Source organism: Dama dama, chromosome 22 (genome assembly GCF_033118175.1).
Source record: "Dama dama isolate Ldn47 chromosome 22, ASM3311817v1, whole genome shotgun sequence".
Lineage (NCBI taxonomy): Eukaryota > Metazoa > Chordata > Mammalia > Artiodactyla > Cervidae > Dama > Dama dama.
Genome location: NC_083702.1, coordinates 18,277,575 through 18,293,712, shown reverse-complemented (window position 1 = coordinate 18,293,712; position 16,138 = coordinate 18,277,575). Strand labels below are relative to the sequence as shown.

Genomic DNA, 16,138 nt, shown 5'->3' with positions numbered 1-16,138 from the left:
CTTTTCTAAAACCAGCTTGAACATCTGGAAATTCACGGTTCACGTATTGCTGAAGCCTGGCTTGGAGGATTTTGAGCATTACTTTACTAGCGTGTGAGATGACTGCAATTGTGTGGTAGTTTGAGTATTCTTTGTGATTGCCTTTCTTTGGGATTGGAATGAACATGGACCTTTCCAGTCCTGTGGCCACTGCTGAGTTTTCCAGATTTGCTGACATGTTGAGTGCAGCAGTTTCACAGCATCATCTTTCAGGATTTGAAATAGCTCAACTGAAATTCGATCACCTCCACTAGCTTTGTTTTTAGTGATGCTTCCTAAGGCCCACTTGACTTCACATTCCAGGGTGTCTGGCTCTAGGTGAGTGATCACACCATCGAGATTATCTGGGTCATGAAGATCTTTTTTGTACAGTTCTTCTGTGTATTCTTGCCACCTCTTCTTAATATCTTCTGCTTCTGTTAGGTCCATACCATTTCTGTCCTTTATCAAACCGATCTTTGCATGAAATGTTCCCTTGGTATCTCTAGTTTTCTTGAAGAGATCTCTAGTCTTTTCCATTCTGTTGTTTTCCTCTATTTCTTTGCATTGATCACTGAGGAAGACTTTCTTATCTCTCCTTGCTATTCTTTGGAACTCTGCATTTATTTTTTTTTTTTTTTTCATTTATTTTTATTAGTTGGAGGCTAATTACTTTACAATATTGAAGTGGATTTTGTCATACATTGACTTGAATTAGCCATGGATTTACATGTGTTCCCCATCCCAATTCCCCCTCCCACCTCCCTCTCTACCCGCTCCCTCTGGGTCTTCCCAGTGCACCAGGCCCGAGCACTTGTCTCATGCATCCAACCTGGGCTGGTGATCTGTTTCACCCTAGATAATATACATATTTTGATGCTGTTCTCTTGAAACATCCCACCCTCGCCTTCTCCCACAGAGTCCAAAAGTCTGTTTTGTACATCTGTGTCTCTTTTTCTGTTTTGCATATAGGGTTATCATTACCATCTTTCTAAATTCCATATATATGTATTAGTATACTGTAATGGTCTTTATCTTTCTGGCTTACTTCACTCTGTATAATGGGCTCCAGTTTCATCCATCTCATTAGAACTGATTCAAATGAATTCTTTTTAATGGCTGAGTAATATTCCATTGTGTATATGTACCACAGCTTCCTTATCCATTCGTCTGCTGATGGGCATCTAGGTTGCCTCCATGTCCTGGCTATTATAAACAGTGCTGCGATGAACATTGGGGTGCACGTGTCTCTTTCAGATTTGGTTTCCTCAGTGTGTATGCCCAGAAGTGGGATTGCTGGGTCATATGGCAGTTCTATTTCCAGTTTTTTAAGAAATCTCCACACTGTTTTCCATAGCGGCTGTACTAGTTTGCATTCCCACCAACAGTGTAAGAGGGTTCCCTTTTCTCCACACCCTCTCCAGCATTTTTTGCTTGTAGACTTTTGGATAGCAGCCATCCTGACTGGCGTGTACCTCATTGTGGTTTTCATTTGCATTTCTCTGATAATGAGTGATTTTGAGCATCTTTTCATGTGTTTGTTATCCATCTGTATGTCTTCTTTGGAGAAATGTCTGTTTAGTTCTTTGGCCCACTTTTTGATTGGGTCTTTTATTTTTCTGGAGTTCAGCTGCAGGTGTTGGAACTCTGCGTTTAAATGGGAATATTTTTCCTTTTCTCCTTTGCTTTTTGCTTCCCTTCTTTTCACAGCTATTTGTAGGACCTCCTCAGACAACCATTTTGCCTTTCTGCATTTCTTTTCCATGGGGATGGTCTTAATCCCTGTCTTCTGTATAATGTCACGAACCTCCATCCATAGTTCATCAGGCACTCTGCTTTTCAGATCTAGTCCCTTAAATCTATTTCTCATTTCCACTGCCTAGTCATGAGGGATTTTATTTAGGTCATGTCTGAATGGTCTAGTGGTTTTCCCTACTTTCTTCAGTTTAAGTCTGAATTTGGCAATAAGGAGTTTATGATCTGAGCCACAGTCAGCTCCCGGTCTTGATTTTGCTGACTGTGTAGAGCTTCTCCATCTTTTGCTGCAAAGAATATAATCAATCTGATTTCGGTGTTGACCATCTGGTGATGTCCATGTGTAGAGTCTTCTCTTGTGTTGTTGAAAGAGGGTTTTGCTATGGCCAGTGCATCTCTTGGCAAAACTCTATTAGCCTTTGACCTGCTTCATTTTGTACGCCAAGGCCAAATATGCCTGTTACTCCAGGTGTTTCTTGACTTCCTACTTTTGCATTCCAGTCCCCTATAATGAAAAGGATATTGTTTTTGGGTGTTAGTTCTAAAAGGTCTTGTAGGTCTTTATAGAACCATTCAACTTCAGCTTCAGTGTTACTGGTTGGGTCATAGGCTTGGATTACCCTGATATTGAGTGGTTTGCCTTGGAAACGAACAGAGATCATTCTGTCGTTTTTGATATTGCATCCAAGTACTGCATTTTGGACTCTTTTGTTGACTATGAGGGCTACTCCATTTCTTCTAAGAGATTCTTGCCCACAGTAGTAGATATAATGGTCATCTGAGTTAAATTCACCCATTCCAGTCCATTTTAGTTCACTGATTCCTAAAATGTAGACAATCACTCTTGCCATCTCCTGTTTGACCACTTCCAATTTGCCTTGATTCACGGACCTAACATTCCAGGTTCCTATGCAATATTGCTCTTTGCAGCATCGGACTTTACTTCCACCACCAGTCACATCCACAACTGGGTGTTGTTTTTGCTTTGGTTCTATCTCTTCAGTCTTTGTGGAGGTGTTTCTCCACTGATCTCTAGTAGCATATTGGACACCTACTGACTTGGGGAGTTCATCTTTCAGTGTCCTATCTTTTTGCCTTTTCATACTGTTTATGGGGTTCTCAAAGCAAGAATACTGAAATAGTTTGCCATTCCCTTCTCCAGTGGACCACATTTTGTCAGAACTCTTCACCATGACCTGTCTGTCTTGGGTGGCCCTACAAAGTATGGTTCATAGTTTCATTGATTTAGACAAGGCTGTGGTCCATGTGGTCAGTTTGATTAGTTTTCTGTGATTGTGGTTTTCATTATGTCTGTCCTCTGATGGAGAAGGATAAGAGGCTTATGGAAGCTTCCTGGTGGGTAGACTGACTGAGGGGGAAATTGGGTCTTGTTTTGATGGGTGGGGCCATACTCAATAAATCTTTAACCCAATTTTCTGTTGATGGGTGGGGATGTTTCCCCTCCCTGCTATTTATCTGGGACCAAACTATGGTGGAGGTAATGAAGATGATGACCTCCTTCAAAAGTTCCCAGGCAGGGACTGCTACACTCAGTGCCCCCAACCCTGCAGCAGGCCACCACTGACCAACGCCTCTGCTGGAGACTTCTGGACACTCATGGACAAGTGTGGGTCAGTCTCTTGTGGGGCCACTTCTCCTTTCTCCTGGGTCCTAGTGCACTAGGTTGTGTTTGTGCCCTCCAAGAGTCTATTTCTCAGTCCTGTGTAAGTTCTGGCAGCTCCAAGTTGAGGTTAATGGCGACCTCTTCCAAGAGGGCTTATGCCAGACTAAGTCTGCTGCACCCAGCACCCTGCCCCTGTGGCAGCCCACTGCTGACCCATACCTCCACAGGAGATACTCCAACACAGTTCAGTCTCTTTGGAATCTCTGGGTCCTGGTGCACACAAGGTGTGTTTGAGACATTTGAGCATCTCTGGCGGGTATGGAGTTTGATTCTAAATGTGATATCGCCCCTTCTACCATCTTGCTGGGACTTCTTCTTTGTCCTTGGACAGGGGGTATCTCCTCAAAGTCTCTCCAGCACCGCCGAGCCACTGCTCCAGCATCTACTGTCTTGCTGGTGCTTCTCTGCTCTTGGACGGTGGGGTATTCATAAAGCTAAGATCATGGCATCTGGTCCCATCACTTCATGGCAAATAGATGGGGAGACAGTGGAAACAGTGACAGTCTTTATTTTGGGGGGCTCCAAACTCACTGCAGATGGTGACTGCAGCCATGAAATTAAAAGACACTTGCTCTTTGGAAGAAAAGCTATGACCAACGTAGACAGCGTGTTAAAAAGCAGAGGCATTACTTTGCCAGCAATGGTTCATCTAGTCAAAGCTATGGTTTTTCCAGTAGTCAAGTGTGGATGTGAGAGTTGGACTATAAAGAAAGCTGAGCATTGAAGAATTGATGGTTTTGAACTGTGGTGTTGGAGAAGACTCTTCAGAGTTCCTTGGACTGCAAGGAGATCCAACCAGTCCATCCTAAAGGAAATCAGTCCTGAATATTCATTGAAAGAACTGATGCTGAAGCTAAAGCTCCAATACTTTGTCCACCTGATGCGAAGAACTGACTCTTTGGGAAAGACCCTGATTCTGTAAAAGACTGAAGGCGGGAGGAGAAAGAGATGAGAGAGGATAAGATGGACATGAGTCTGAGTAAACTCTGGGAATTAGTGAAGGACAGGGAGGACTGGCATGCTGCCGTCCATGGGGTCGCAAAGAATCAGACACGGCTGAGTGACTGAACTGAACTGAACTGATATTATCATAAATATTATCATCATTTCTCAATATTTTCTAATTTTTAAATTTATTCCCAGACACATGTATTTTTGGAAAGGATGTTCCTTAATTTCCCGAACAGGGATTGCTAACTATATTTTCTTATCAATTCTTAATTTAATGTCACTGTTGTCAAAGTAAATACACTGTATGAATTCAATTATCTGAAAATTTTTGCCTTATCATATGGTCATTTTTGATAAATGCTCCTACTGCATTTAGATAATGTGAACTCTTTCATTGTTGGGTGCATTTTTCAATATATGTTATCTAGTTAGTTGTGCTGGTTGTGTCATTTACCCTTCCTATTATCTTCCTTCTTTTTTGTATTCTTGGTCTTCATGCTGTTGAGAAAAATATGTTCAAACTTTCCCCATTTTGATTGCATTAATAATTTTGTCTGTTTCATCTTTCCATTCTGTTAAATTTATTTGAAACCTATGTTCTAACATCTTTCTTGGATTTTGATATTTGTAATATCTTTACTAAGGATTTGTCCCATTATAATCATGCAAATTCTCTTCTTAATTCAATTAGTGTATCTTACCTTAAGGCCCACTTTTCATGTCATTAATATAGCTACTCCAGTTTTCTTATGGTTAGTATTCACATAGCATATACATTTTCCCCATCATTTTACTTTCAACTGTTCTTTGCTCTCTTAATGTAAGGTGAGTATCTTGCAAATACCATTTACATTAATTTTATTGTTTTATCTAGATTGGCTTTAATTTGAAGGATCTAACCCATTTACTGTAAATGTAATCACTGATATTCATGAGTTAGTATCTATCATTTGCTTTTAATTATCCCACCTGATTTATGTTCCTTTTTCACTCCTTTGCATTCTTTTGTATTAAACACATCTGTAATTTTTCCAGATTTTCCTTTTTTTCCTTTGATTTTTCAGCAGCTTTAGTAGGTGTGGCAGTTTTTACCCACTTCTATTCATTTTTTAGAAATGCTCAATCATTACATCTTAAGATAGTACTTCTACAGTTCTCTGTTTTTCTTCTCCTCCTCTTCTTTCTTCTCCTCCTCCACTTTCTTCTTCTCATCTCTTATCTCTAGGACTCCTCTATGTCTCTAATTCTGTGCCAAGTTCTATCTAAAATTCTTTTAAACATATGCATTCATCTCTTAATTCCAACTATTTTACTTTCAGTTGGCAACTCTTCCTTTGATATTTTTTTATTTATGATTATTTGTTAACTTTTTTCATCTGTTCACCCTTTTTTTCTCTTCTCTGCTTTTCCTAAATACATTGATCATATTACTAGGTAAAATCTTTATCTACTGATTTGAGGATCTCTATCATATGTGTCTCTGAATCTTTCATCTTCTTTTCACTTTGTTACTTGTCGAGTCATCTCACTTCTTCAAATGCTATGTAGTTTTCTACTGAATTACATACGAAAAGATAAGCTACTCACCATACATTTTCTAACACCTGCAAAGATTCACACTTTTGTTCTACTAGGCAGGTAGGGGAAAGGGTGCATATCACTCAAATATCTAAATACAACCTAGAACTGATCTGTAACAAGTCTGGGTTGTGGTTTTGGTAGCACTCAGTCTGCCTCTGATTTCTCGGTCCCTATGTTATGGGCTTTCAGAGATTTCATTTGAGAGCCTGGATGTTTTGATAGCTTGGCACCCAAGAAAATGAGGGAATATCCACTCTACTCTCTAAGGTTTTTGACTTAGTTCTTTGACCTCCTGCCCATCATAGCTTGTGTACAGGGCACATATTTGAGGAGAAAACCTGCTCTCTGAGAGAGGCTCTCAAGACTCCAATTTTGTCACCCTAGCACCAGGTAACCCCAAATTATGCTGGCTTCTGTGTCCGAATAAGAGTCCTCTGCTTGCCTGGGTCCAGATTCTGAACCATTAACCCAGGGTTAACCCATTAACCCACACAGAACTGGGAAATTCCTACAGAGAAAGAGAAGCTGTAGACCCTTGTCTAACACTGAAATGATCTCCACTCTTTAGAATTTTAGCACATCCAGTCCATACTGTGTCTACAAATGTCTAATACCTTTACTTTTATTTATTACATTTTCCATCTGTTTTGGTTATATCTAGCAGGACCATTGGCCTGCTACGAACTTCTCCATTCTTCACGAAACTAGAAAACTTTAGATTTTTTCTCTACTCATCATTTATTAAAAGTACAACACTGCTAGACATTAGGTAAGCTTTCTTTGCATCAATTTTTGTGTATATAAGGAGAGAGTAATATGGTGAGTTTGTCAATATTGCTTGTTCAAGTGCTTTCAGAACAGAAATAAAACCTATTTCTGCTCCGTGGTAAAGTTAAAAATGCATGATATTTTTATCCTATAGAACAAATAACTTAAAATTTAAAATAACAGTGATTCCTGACACAAAGTCCAAAGAGATTATTACTTTTGGGAGAAGAAACAACCTTCTATGATTCCCTGGGGAATCTGGCCAATGTTAATATCATCTAGCTTCATCTCTCATACAAGTTTGCCCAGTCTACTCAAAGAGATAACATTTTTTGAAAATAAGTGTCCAGAGCTGGAGTCTGAATCCTAGAATCCTAAGTGAAATATTCTGGGGTAAACCATGGTGTCTCACGGACCATTTGTTTTCCATTTCTGTCTGACTGTACCGAGGAGAATGATTCTAATGGTAGAGGATTCATGGCTGCTCCTTGAGGCTTCTGATGAGGTCAGTTCCTGACTCCATGCCCATTAATATAATCGCTTTAACTCTCAGGTCAACAGCACCAACATGTGTGTGGTTTGTAAGGAATCCATCCAGCAGTCAGCCCATTCCTGTGGCTCTGAATTCATTCAACTGCTCTGGGTAGAGAGACAAACAATGCCTGAATATCTTTCTCAGATGCTTTGCAGAACTCGACAGATCAGAGGTTACTACTTCTGTCTCACCCTACTCAGTTGAGTAATATTGCTTGTCTTTTGCCCATTTTCAACGTTATTAGTCTCTTATCATTGCCATAAGGAACCAGACCCAGATGCTGGGGCATCATGTCTGAACATGCAGACTCTGCAGCCTCAAGGATAGTGTGCCCCACTGTTCAGGTGAGGGTCCCACAAGACCAGAAGACCCTTCTCATTCCTCTTGTCAATGTCCCATTTCTCTCTCCTCAGACAGCAGACAGCTCCGCCTGGTGAATGGGGATGGTCCCTGTGCCGGGAGAGTGGAAATTCTTTACCAGGACTCCTGGGGCACCATCTGTGATGACGGCTGGGACCTGGACGATGCCCGCGTGGTGTGCAGGCAGCTGGGCTGTGGAGAAGCTCTCAATGCCAAGGGGTCTGCTCACTTTGGGGCAGGATCAGGGCCCATCTGGCTGGCAGAAGTGAAATGTGGAGGAAATGAATCCCACATGTGGAAGTGCCCTTCCCAGGGCTGGGGGAGACATAACTGCAGGCATAACAAGGATGCAGGAGTCATCTGCTCAGGTATGATCTTAACATAGTCCAATGGCTGAGAGAATGGAAATTACCAAGAAAGCAGGGATCGCAACATAAGGATAATTGGAGATAGGTGGGCTAGAGTGGTCTAAGATATCTACCAGTCCTTCCCCAGTGCATAAAGCATCTGTGAGTCATAAGCTTCATTTACTTTCCTCTTTATTCAGTTCAGTTCAGTTCAGTTGCTCAGCCGTGTCCGACTCTTTGCAACCCCATGAACCACAGCATGCCAGGCCTCCCTGTCCATCACCAACTCCCACAGTCCACCCAAACCCATGTCCATTGTGTCGGTCATGCCATCCAACCATCTCATTCTCTGTCGTCCCCTTCTCCTCCTGCCCTTAATCTTTCCCAGCATCAGGGTTTTTTTTCAAATGAGTCAGCTCTTCACATCAGGTGGCCAAAGTATTGGAGTTTCAGCTTCAACCTCAATCTTTCCAATGAACACTTAGGACTGATCTCCTTTAGGTTGGACTGGTTGGATCTCCTTGTCCTCTTTATTAGTCTCTGCTATTCTTTTCTCCTCCAGTGGTCTTACTTGATCTAGTATCATCTGTCACCTCAATTAACTTCAAACTTCCTAAATATTATTTGGGATTTTTTTTTAATTGAAACATTTGCAAATCATCACACACTTTCTTTGCACAGTGAGCCCATGAGAGGGAAGAACAAGAATGAGGATGTACCTTCCTGAGTGGAATGGTTTCTGTACATACAGTGTGAGACACTATTTTGCACTAGGTTCCTGGGAGTGCAGGCACAGAGGATATACTAAACAAATCCAAGAAGAATTGATGGATTTTTGCCAAATTGTAAGTCTCTTTTGCAAATTTAGATGTAAATTTTCAGGTAGGACCAAAGAATTGTGGATGAATGGTCTGAGTCTTAAGTTCTCCTTTCTTTGTTACTAGAAAAGATCCTCTCTGCATTTTTTCTTTTAAAACACCCATGTAAACTTGAACTTTGGAGGAACACTTAGCCATGCACTGACAAGTCAGTAGTGGAGGCAATAAATATTAGTTGGTGTGGTTTATGGTAGGTTTATATCTGATGACTTTAATAATATAAGACAAGGGCTTATTTGATAAGAATGGGAGTAAGGGGACAAGCATAATCTTTGAAGAAGGTAAAAGATATAGTAGCTAGGAGAGAGGGAATGGAAATGGGAGCTGAGGAAGGCCCATGTAGAGTTCACTGACGGTCTAGGTGTGGTGTGGAGGATGCCACATGTGCCTAAGGATACAGGATATCCATATAGCAAGAGACCAGCTGAGGATATATTTGAGTATAACTTTCATTTTGTCTTAGATGGGGCTGATTCATATAAATAAATAGTTCTGTAAAGAATCCTTGTTATTTTTTAGTTATCCAAGTCTCTCATGAAGTTTTCAGGGGGCTTTAAACTGCCTACTTGTTTTTCTCCTGCACTAGAACTAAAGCTGCACAAAGATAAGAACAATGTTTTATTGTGATTTACATTCCCAGCATCTCCCAACATTCCTGCAACATGACAGTTCCAGTTTAACCTACCACACACACCATAACACACTCCACTCCTACAGAAATTCTTACCTTTCAGAGTCTCCTTTCCATCCATTTGTAGCCCTTAAGATTGCTTTTTCTTATGAACTTCCTGGTGGTCCAGGAGTTAAGAATTTGTCTTCAAATGAGGGGATGCTGGTTCGACCCTTAGTGGGAAACTAAGATCCCACATGCTGTAGAGCAACTAAGTCCTGTCCCACTTTGCCCCTGTCCCACAACTAGAAAGCTGATGTGCCACAACTACTGAGTCCTAGAGGTCTAGCACTCATGCTCCCAATAATGGAAGCTGCTGAATGTCACAACTAGGAAGAGCCTGCATCACAACAACAAAATGATTGCTTTCTCTTGTCTGCAGTGGAAGAAATGGGAATAGGTATCAAGGTTAGGTGGGCTTCCCTGGGGGCTAAAATGGTAAAGAATCTGCCTGCAGTGCAGGAGACCCAGGTTCGATCCCTGGGTTGGGAACATCCCCTGGAGGAGGGCATGGCTAACCACTCCAGTATCTCTGCCCATAAACAGAGGAGCCTGGCCTGCTGCTAGTCAGACACAACTGAGTGACTAACACTTTCACTTTTTTACTTTTCATCAGGGTTAGGTGGAGGTTGAGAGGAGCACAGAACATGTTAAAAACATGTTGGACTGGTATTTCCCCCAAATCTTTCTATCTTTCATCCATATTGAGGCTTTTGCTATTTGGATATCTCTAAGCTATACATGGGGGGAAGGCAATGGCAACCCACTCCAGTACTCTTGCCTGGAAAATCCCGTGGATGGGGCAACCTGGTAGGCTGCAGTCCATGGGGTCGCTAAGAGTCAGACACAGCTGAACGACTTCACTTTCACTTTTCACTTTCATTCATTGGAGCAGGAAATGGCAAACCACTCCAGTGTTCTTGCTTGGAGAATCCCAGGGATGGGAGAGCCTGGTGGGCTGCCATCTATGGAGTCGCACAGAGTGGGACATGGCTGAAGCAACTTAGCAGCAGCAGCAAGCTATACATGGCTCTTTGCTCTCTGCTCTCCTCCTCTCACTTCCCTGTTATACATCATGCTGTCTTCTTATCTCAACAATCCAAATAGAAAAGGAATATATAGCATACAGATAAGATCAAAAGGTATCCATTACCATCACTCCTTAGCATTTGCTAAGATTTCCATGTCTTGGAAGAAAACCCCCTAATTTGAAGTAATCAAACTCAAACTCTTTTGCATTCTCTCACTGAGAATTCACTGTCTTCCAGGTTCATCCATATATCCTAGGCTTTCAAGAAAGATGGCTAGGACCAGCTCCTCCCTCTCTTATGACTCTGAGATTTTTTTAGTATCAAACTCATCTATGGAAAATTTCTTTTCACAATCAGGTTACCTAAGAAATTCTTGAAATTTTTCATCATCAAAAATTATGAGATATAAAAACTTGAAATCATAATAATAAACTAAATTTCCTCCCATGAGCCATAAGTCTGTCTGCAGTCTGGCCTGCATTCACAAACTCAGCCCTCATGATTTTCCTAATCCTCAGACACTTGAGTCTTGGCTCCTGAGAGAAAACCGGCTGGAAATCTACCCCCAGAAATCTCAAGATGGTCTTCTAACCTTGTCTGTCTCTAAGCCTCTAACCTCTTGAATCCCATGAATTTACCTCACTCTGGGTTAGTTAAGCTCTGCACCCAGGTCTTATGCCCACTGCAGTGCAGTTTCCTTGGGTTCTGTGGTTTCCAGGCCCCTAGATGAGGAATTCACAATCCTATCCAACCTCAAAATATACACTCTTAGAAATCAAGTCATTCCAAACTGAAAATCCTAATAGGTTTCTCTTCAGAAACCTGCTCAAGAAAAATGCAATTTGACAGTAATTGTTATATTCTCTCTCCATGCCACACTCCTGGAAAAGATAAGCTTTTACATGATTGCTCGTGACATGTTGTTTCCAATTGTCAAGACTGGATCATGGACACTCACTGGGTTTATTGTTTTCATTTGTTGTTTTCTCTTAGGATTTATGCATCTGGTTGAAGGGGATGGACCCTGCTCAGGGCGAGTTGAAGTGTATTCTGGAGGACACTGGACTCCGGTGTCTGATGGAAACTTCACATTTCCCACTGCCCACGTCATCTGTGCAGAGCTGGGATGTGGCAAAGCTGTGTCTGTGCTGGGACATGTGCCCTTCAGAGAGTCTGATGGCCGGATCTGGGCTGAAGAGTTTAGGTGTAAGGGGGAGGAGCCTAAGCTCCAGTTTTGCCCCAGAGTGCCCTGTCCAGGGGGCACTTGTCACCACAGTGGAGCTGTTCAGGTTGTCTGTTCAGGTGAGATGTAAGTCAGGACTTAGCCTCCCTGCACACTCTGTTCAGGTGAGAAATCATGAGATTTTGCTGAAATCATGCCTTTTTCTACCAGCATACTCAGAAGTCCGGCTCATGACAAACGGCTCCTCTCAGTGTGAGGGGCAGGTGGAGATGAACATTTCTGGACGATGGAGAGCTCTCTGTGCCTCCCACTGGAGTCTGGCCAATGCCAATGTCGTCTGTCGTCAGCTCGGCTGTGGAGTCGCCATCTCCACCCCCAGAGGGCCACACTTTGTGGAAGGAGGTGATCAGGTCTTAACAGCCCGATTTCACTGCTCGGGTGCAGAGTCCTTCCTGTGGAATTGCCCTGTGACTGCCCTGGGTGGTCCTGACTGGTCCCATGGCAACATGGCCTCTGTGATCTGCTCTGGTAAGAGATGGGGAAAGGCTACTGGTACTCAGGATGCTCCTGGAGTGAAATGTCCCCAAGAGCAGAGAGTGAGGGAAAATGGACTTCAAAAGTCCACAGTGAAATGTGGTTCTTCTCATTGTTCATTCATTTTTCAGGTCAGGGCAAGAAATGTGAAGGGGAATAATATATTTTATTATTATTTTTTTAATTTTTGATTTATTTTTATTAGTTGGAGGCTAATTACTTTACAATATTGTAGTGGTTTTTGCCATACATTGACATGAATCAGAAATGGATTTACATGTATTCCCCATCCCGATCCCCTCTCCCACCTCCCTCCCCATTCCAACCCTCTGGGTCTTCCCAGTGCACCAGCCCTGAGCACTTGTCTCATGCATCCAATCTGGGCTGGTGATCTGTTTCACCCTTGATAGTATACTTGTTTCAATGCTATTCTCTCAGAACATCCCACCCTCGCCTTCTCCCCCAGAGTCCCAAAGTCTGTTCTGTATATCGGTGTCTCATTTTCTGTTTTGCATATAAGATTATCGTTACCATCTTTTAAAATTCCATATATATATGCATTAATATACTGTATTGTTCTTTATCTTTCTGGCTTACTTCACTCTGTATAATGGGCTCCAGTTTCATCCATCTCATTAGAACTGATTCAAATGAATTTTTTTTAATGGCTGAGTAATATTCCATGGTGTATATGTACCACAGCTTCCTTACCCATTTCTGCTGATAGGCATCTAAGTTGCTTCCATGTCCTGGCTATTATAAACAGTGCTGCGATGAACATTGCAGTACATGCGTCTCTTTCAGATCTGGTTTCCTCGGTGTGTATGCCCAGGAGTGGGATTGCTGGGTCATATGGCAGTTCTATTTCCAGTTTCTTAGGAATCTCCACACTGTTCTCCATAGTGGCTCTACTAGTTTGCATCCCCACCAACAGTGTAAGAGGGTTCCCTTTTCTCTACACCCTCTCCAGCATTTATTGCTTGTAGACTTTTGGATAGCAGCCATCCTGACTGGCATGTAATGGTACCTCACTGAGGTTTTGATTTGCATTTCTCTGATAATGAATGATGTTGAGCATCTTTTCATGTGTTTGTTAGCCATCTGTATGTCTTCCTTGGAGAAATGTCTGTTTAGTTCTTTGGCCCATTTTTTGATTGGGTCATTTATTTTTCTTGAATTGAGCTGCAGGAGTTGCTTGTATATTTTGGAGATTAATCCTTTGTCTGTTGCTTCATTTGCTATTATTTTCTCCCATTTTGAGGGCTGTCTTTTCACCTTGCTTATAGTTTCCTTTGTTGTGCAAAAGCTTTTAAGTTTAATTAGGTACCATTTGTTTATTTTTGTTTTTATTTCCAATATTCTGGGAGGGGGGTCATAGAAGATCCTGCTGTGATTCATGTAGGAGAGTGTTTTGCCTATGTTCTCCTCCAGGAGTTTTATAGTTTCTGGTCTTACATTTAGATCTTTAATCCATTTTGAGTTTATTTTTGTGTATGGTGTTAGAAAGTGTTCTAGTTTCATTCTTTTACAAGTGGTTGACCAGTTTTCCCAGCACCACTTGTTGAAGAGGTTGTCTTTTTTCCATTGTATATCCTTGCCTCCTTTGTTGAAGATAAGGTGTCCGTAGGTACGTGGATTTATCTCTGGGCTTTCTATTCTGTTCCATTGATCTATATTTCTGTCTTTGTGCCAGTACCATATTGTCTTGATGACTGTGGCTTTGTAGTAGAGCCTGAATTCAGGCAGGTTGATTCCTCCAGTCCCATTCTTCTTAAGAATACTTTGGCTTTTTGAGGTTTTTTGTATTTCCATACAAATTGTTTAATTATTTGTTCTAGTTCTTGAAAAATATCATTGGTATCTTGATGGGGATTGCATTGAATCTATAGATTGCTTTGGGTAGTATAGTCATTTTCACAATATTGATTCTTCCAATCCATGGACACGGTATATTTCTCCATCTATTTGTGTCCTCTTTAATTTCTTTCATCAGTGTTTTATAGTTTTCTATATATAGGTCTTTCATTTCTTTAGGTAGATATACTCCTAAGTATTTTATTCTTTTTGTTGCAGTGGTGAATGCTATTGTTTCCTTAATTTCTCTTTCTGTTTTCTCATTGTTAGTGTATAGGAATGCAAGGGCTTTCTGTGTGTTAATTTTATATCCTGAAACAGTACTGTATTCATTGATTAGCTCTAGTAATTTTCTGGTGGAGTCTTTAGGGTTTTCTATGTAGAGGTTCATGTCGTGTGCAAACAGCGAGAGTTTTACTTCTTCTTTTCCTATCTGGATTCCTTTTAGTTCTTTTTCTGCTCTGATTGCTGTGGCCAAAACTTCCAAAACTATGTTGAATAGTAGTGGTGAGAGTGGGCACCCTTGTCTTGGCCTGACTTTAGGGGAAGTGCTTTCCATTTTTCACCATTGAGGATAATGTTTGCTGTGGGTTTGTCATATATAGCTTTTATTATGTTGAGGTATGGTCCTTCTATTCCTGCTTTCTGGAGGGTTTTTTTTTTTTTTTTTTTTTATCATAAATGGATGTTGAATTTTGTCAAAGCCTTTCTCTGCATCTATTGAGATAATCATATGGTTTTTGTCTTTCAATTTGTTAATGTGGTATATTACATTGATTGATTTGTGGATATTAAAGAATCCTTGCATTCCTGGGATAAAGCCCACTTAGTCATGATGTATGATCTTTTTAATATGTTGTTGGATTCTGTTTGCTAGAATTTTGTTAAGGATTTTTGCATCTATGTTCATCAGTGATATTGGCCTATAGTTTTCTTTTTTTGTGGCATCCTTGTCTGGTTTTGGTATTAGGGTGATGGTGGCCTCACAGAATGAGTTTGGAAGTTTACCTTCCTCTGCAATTTTCTGGAAGAGTTTGAGTAAGATAGGTGTTAGCGCTTCTATAAAGTTTTGATAGAATTCAGCTGTGAAGCCAGCTGGTCCTAGGCTTTGGTTTGCTGGAAGATTTCTGATTACAGTTTCGATTTTTGCGCTGTGGTGGGTCTGTTAAGATCGTCTATTTCTTCCTGGTTCAGTTTTGGAAGGATATACTTTCCTAAGAATTCGTCCATTTCTTCCAAGTTGTCCATTTTATTGGCATAGAGCTGCTGGTAGTAGTCTCTTATGATCTTTCGTATTTCAGTGTTGTCTGTTGTGATCTCTCCATTTTCATTTCTAATTTTGTTGATTTGGTTCTTCTCCCTTTGTTTCTTGATGAGTCTGGCTAATGGTTTGTCAATTTTATTTACCTTTTCAAAAAAAAAAAAAAAAAAACCCAGCTTTTCATTTTGTTGATTTTTGCTATGGTCTCTTTTGTTTCTTTTGCATTTATTTCTGCCCTAATTTTTAAGATTTCTTTCCTTCTACTAACCCTGGGGTTCTTGATTTCTTCCTTCTCTAGTTGCTTTAGGTGTAGAGTTAGGTTATTTATTTGACTTTTTTCTTCTTTCTTGAGGTAAGCCTGTATTGCTATGAACCTTCCCCTTAGTACTGCTTTTACAGTGTCCCATAGGTTTTGGGTTGTTGTGTTTTCATTTTCATTCGTTTCTATGCGTATTTTGATTTCTTTTTTTATTTCTTCTATGATTTGTTGGTTATTCAGGAGCGTGTTATTTAGTCTCCGTATGTTTGAATTTTTAATAGTTTTTTCCCTTAACTGAGATCTAATCTCACTGCATTGTGGTCCAAAAAGATGCTTGGAATGATTTCAATTTTTTTTTGAATTTACCAAGGCTAGATTTATGGCCTAGGATGTGATCTATCCTGGAGAAGGTTCTGTGTGCACTTTAGAAAAAGGTGAACTTGATTGTTTTGGGGTGAAATTTCCTATA

General features: G+C 40.8%; 1 protein-coding gene across 1 annotated transcript in view; it reads left to right on the top strand.

Moving 5' to 3' along the window:
- Window positions 1-16,138, top strand: part of LOC133043053 (uncharacterized) — a 285,837-nt gene that overhangs the window by 62,183 nt on the left and 207,516 nt on the right. Inside the window, 3 exon segments of the mRNA XM_061123943.1 lie at window positions 7,706-8,020; window positions 11,572-11,880; window positions 11,981-12,289. Coding sequence (XP_060979926.1) covers window positions 7,706-8,020; window positions 11,572-11,880; window positions 11,981-12,289 — 933 coding nt within the window.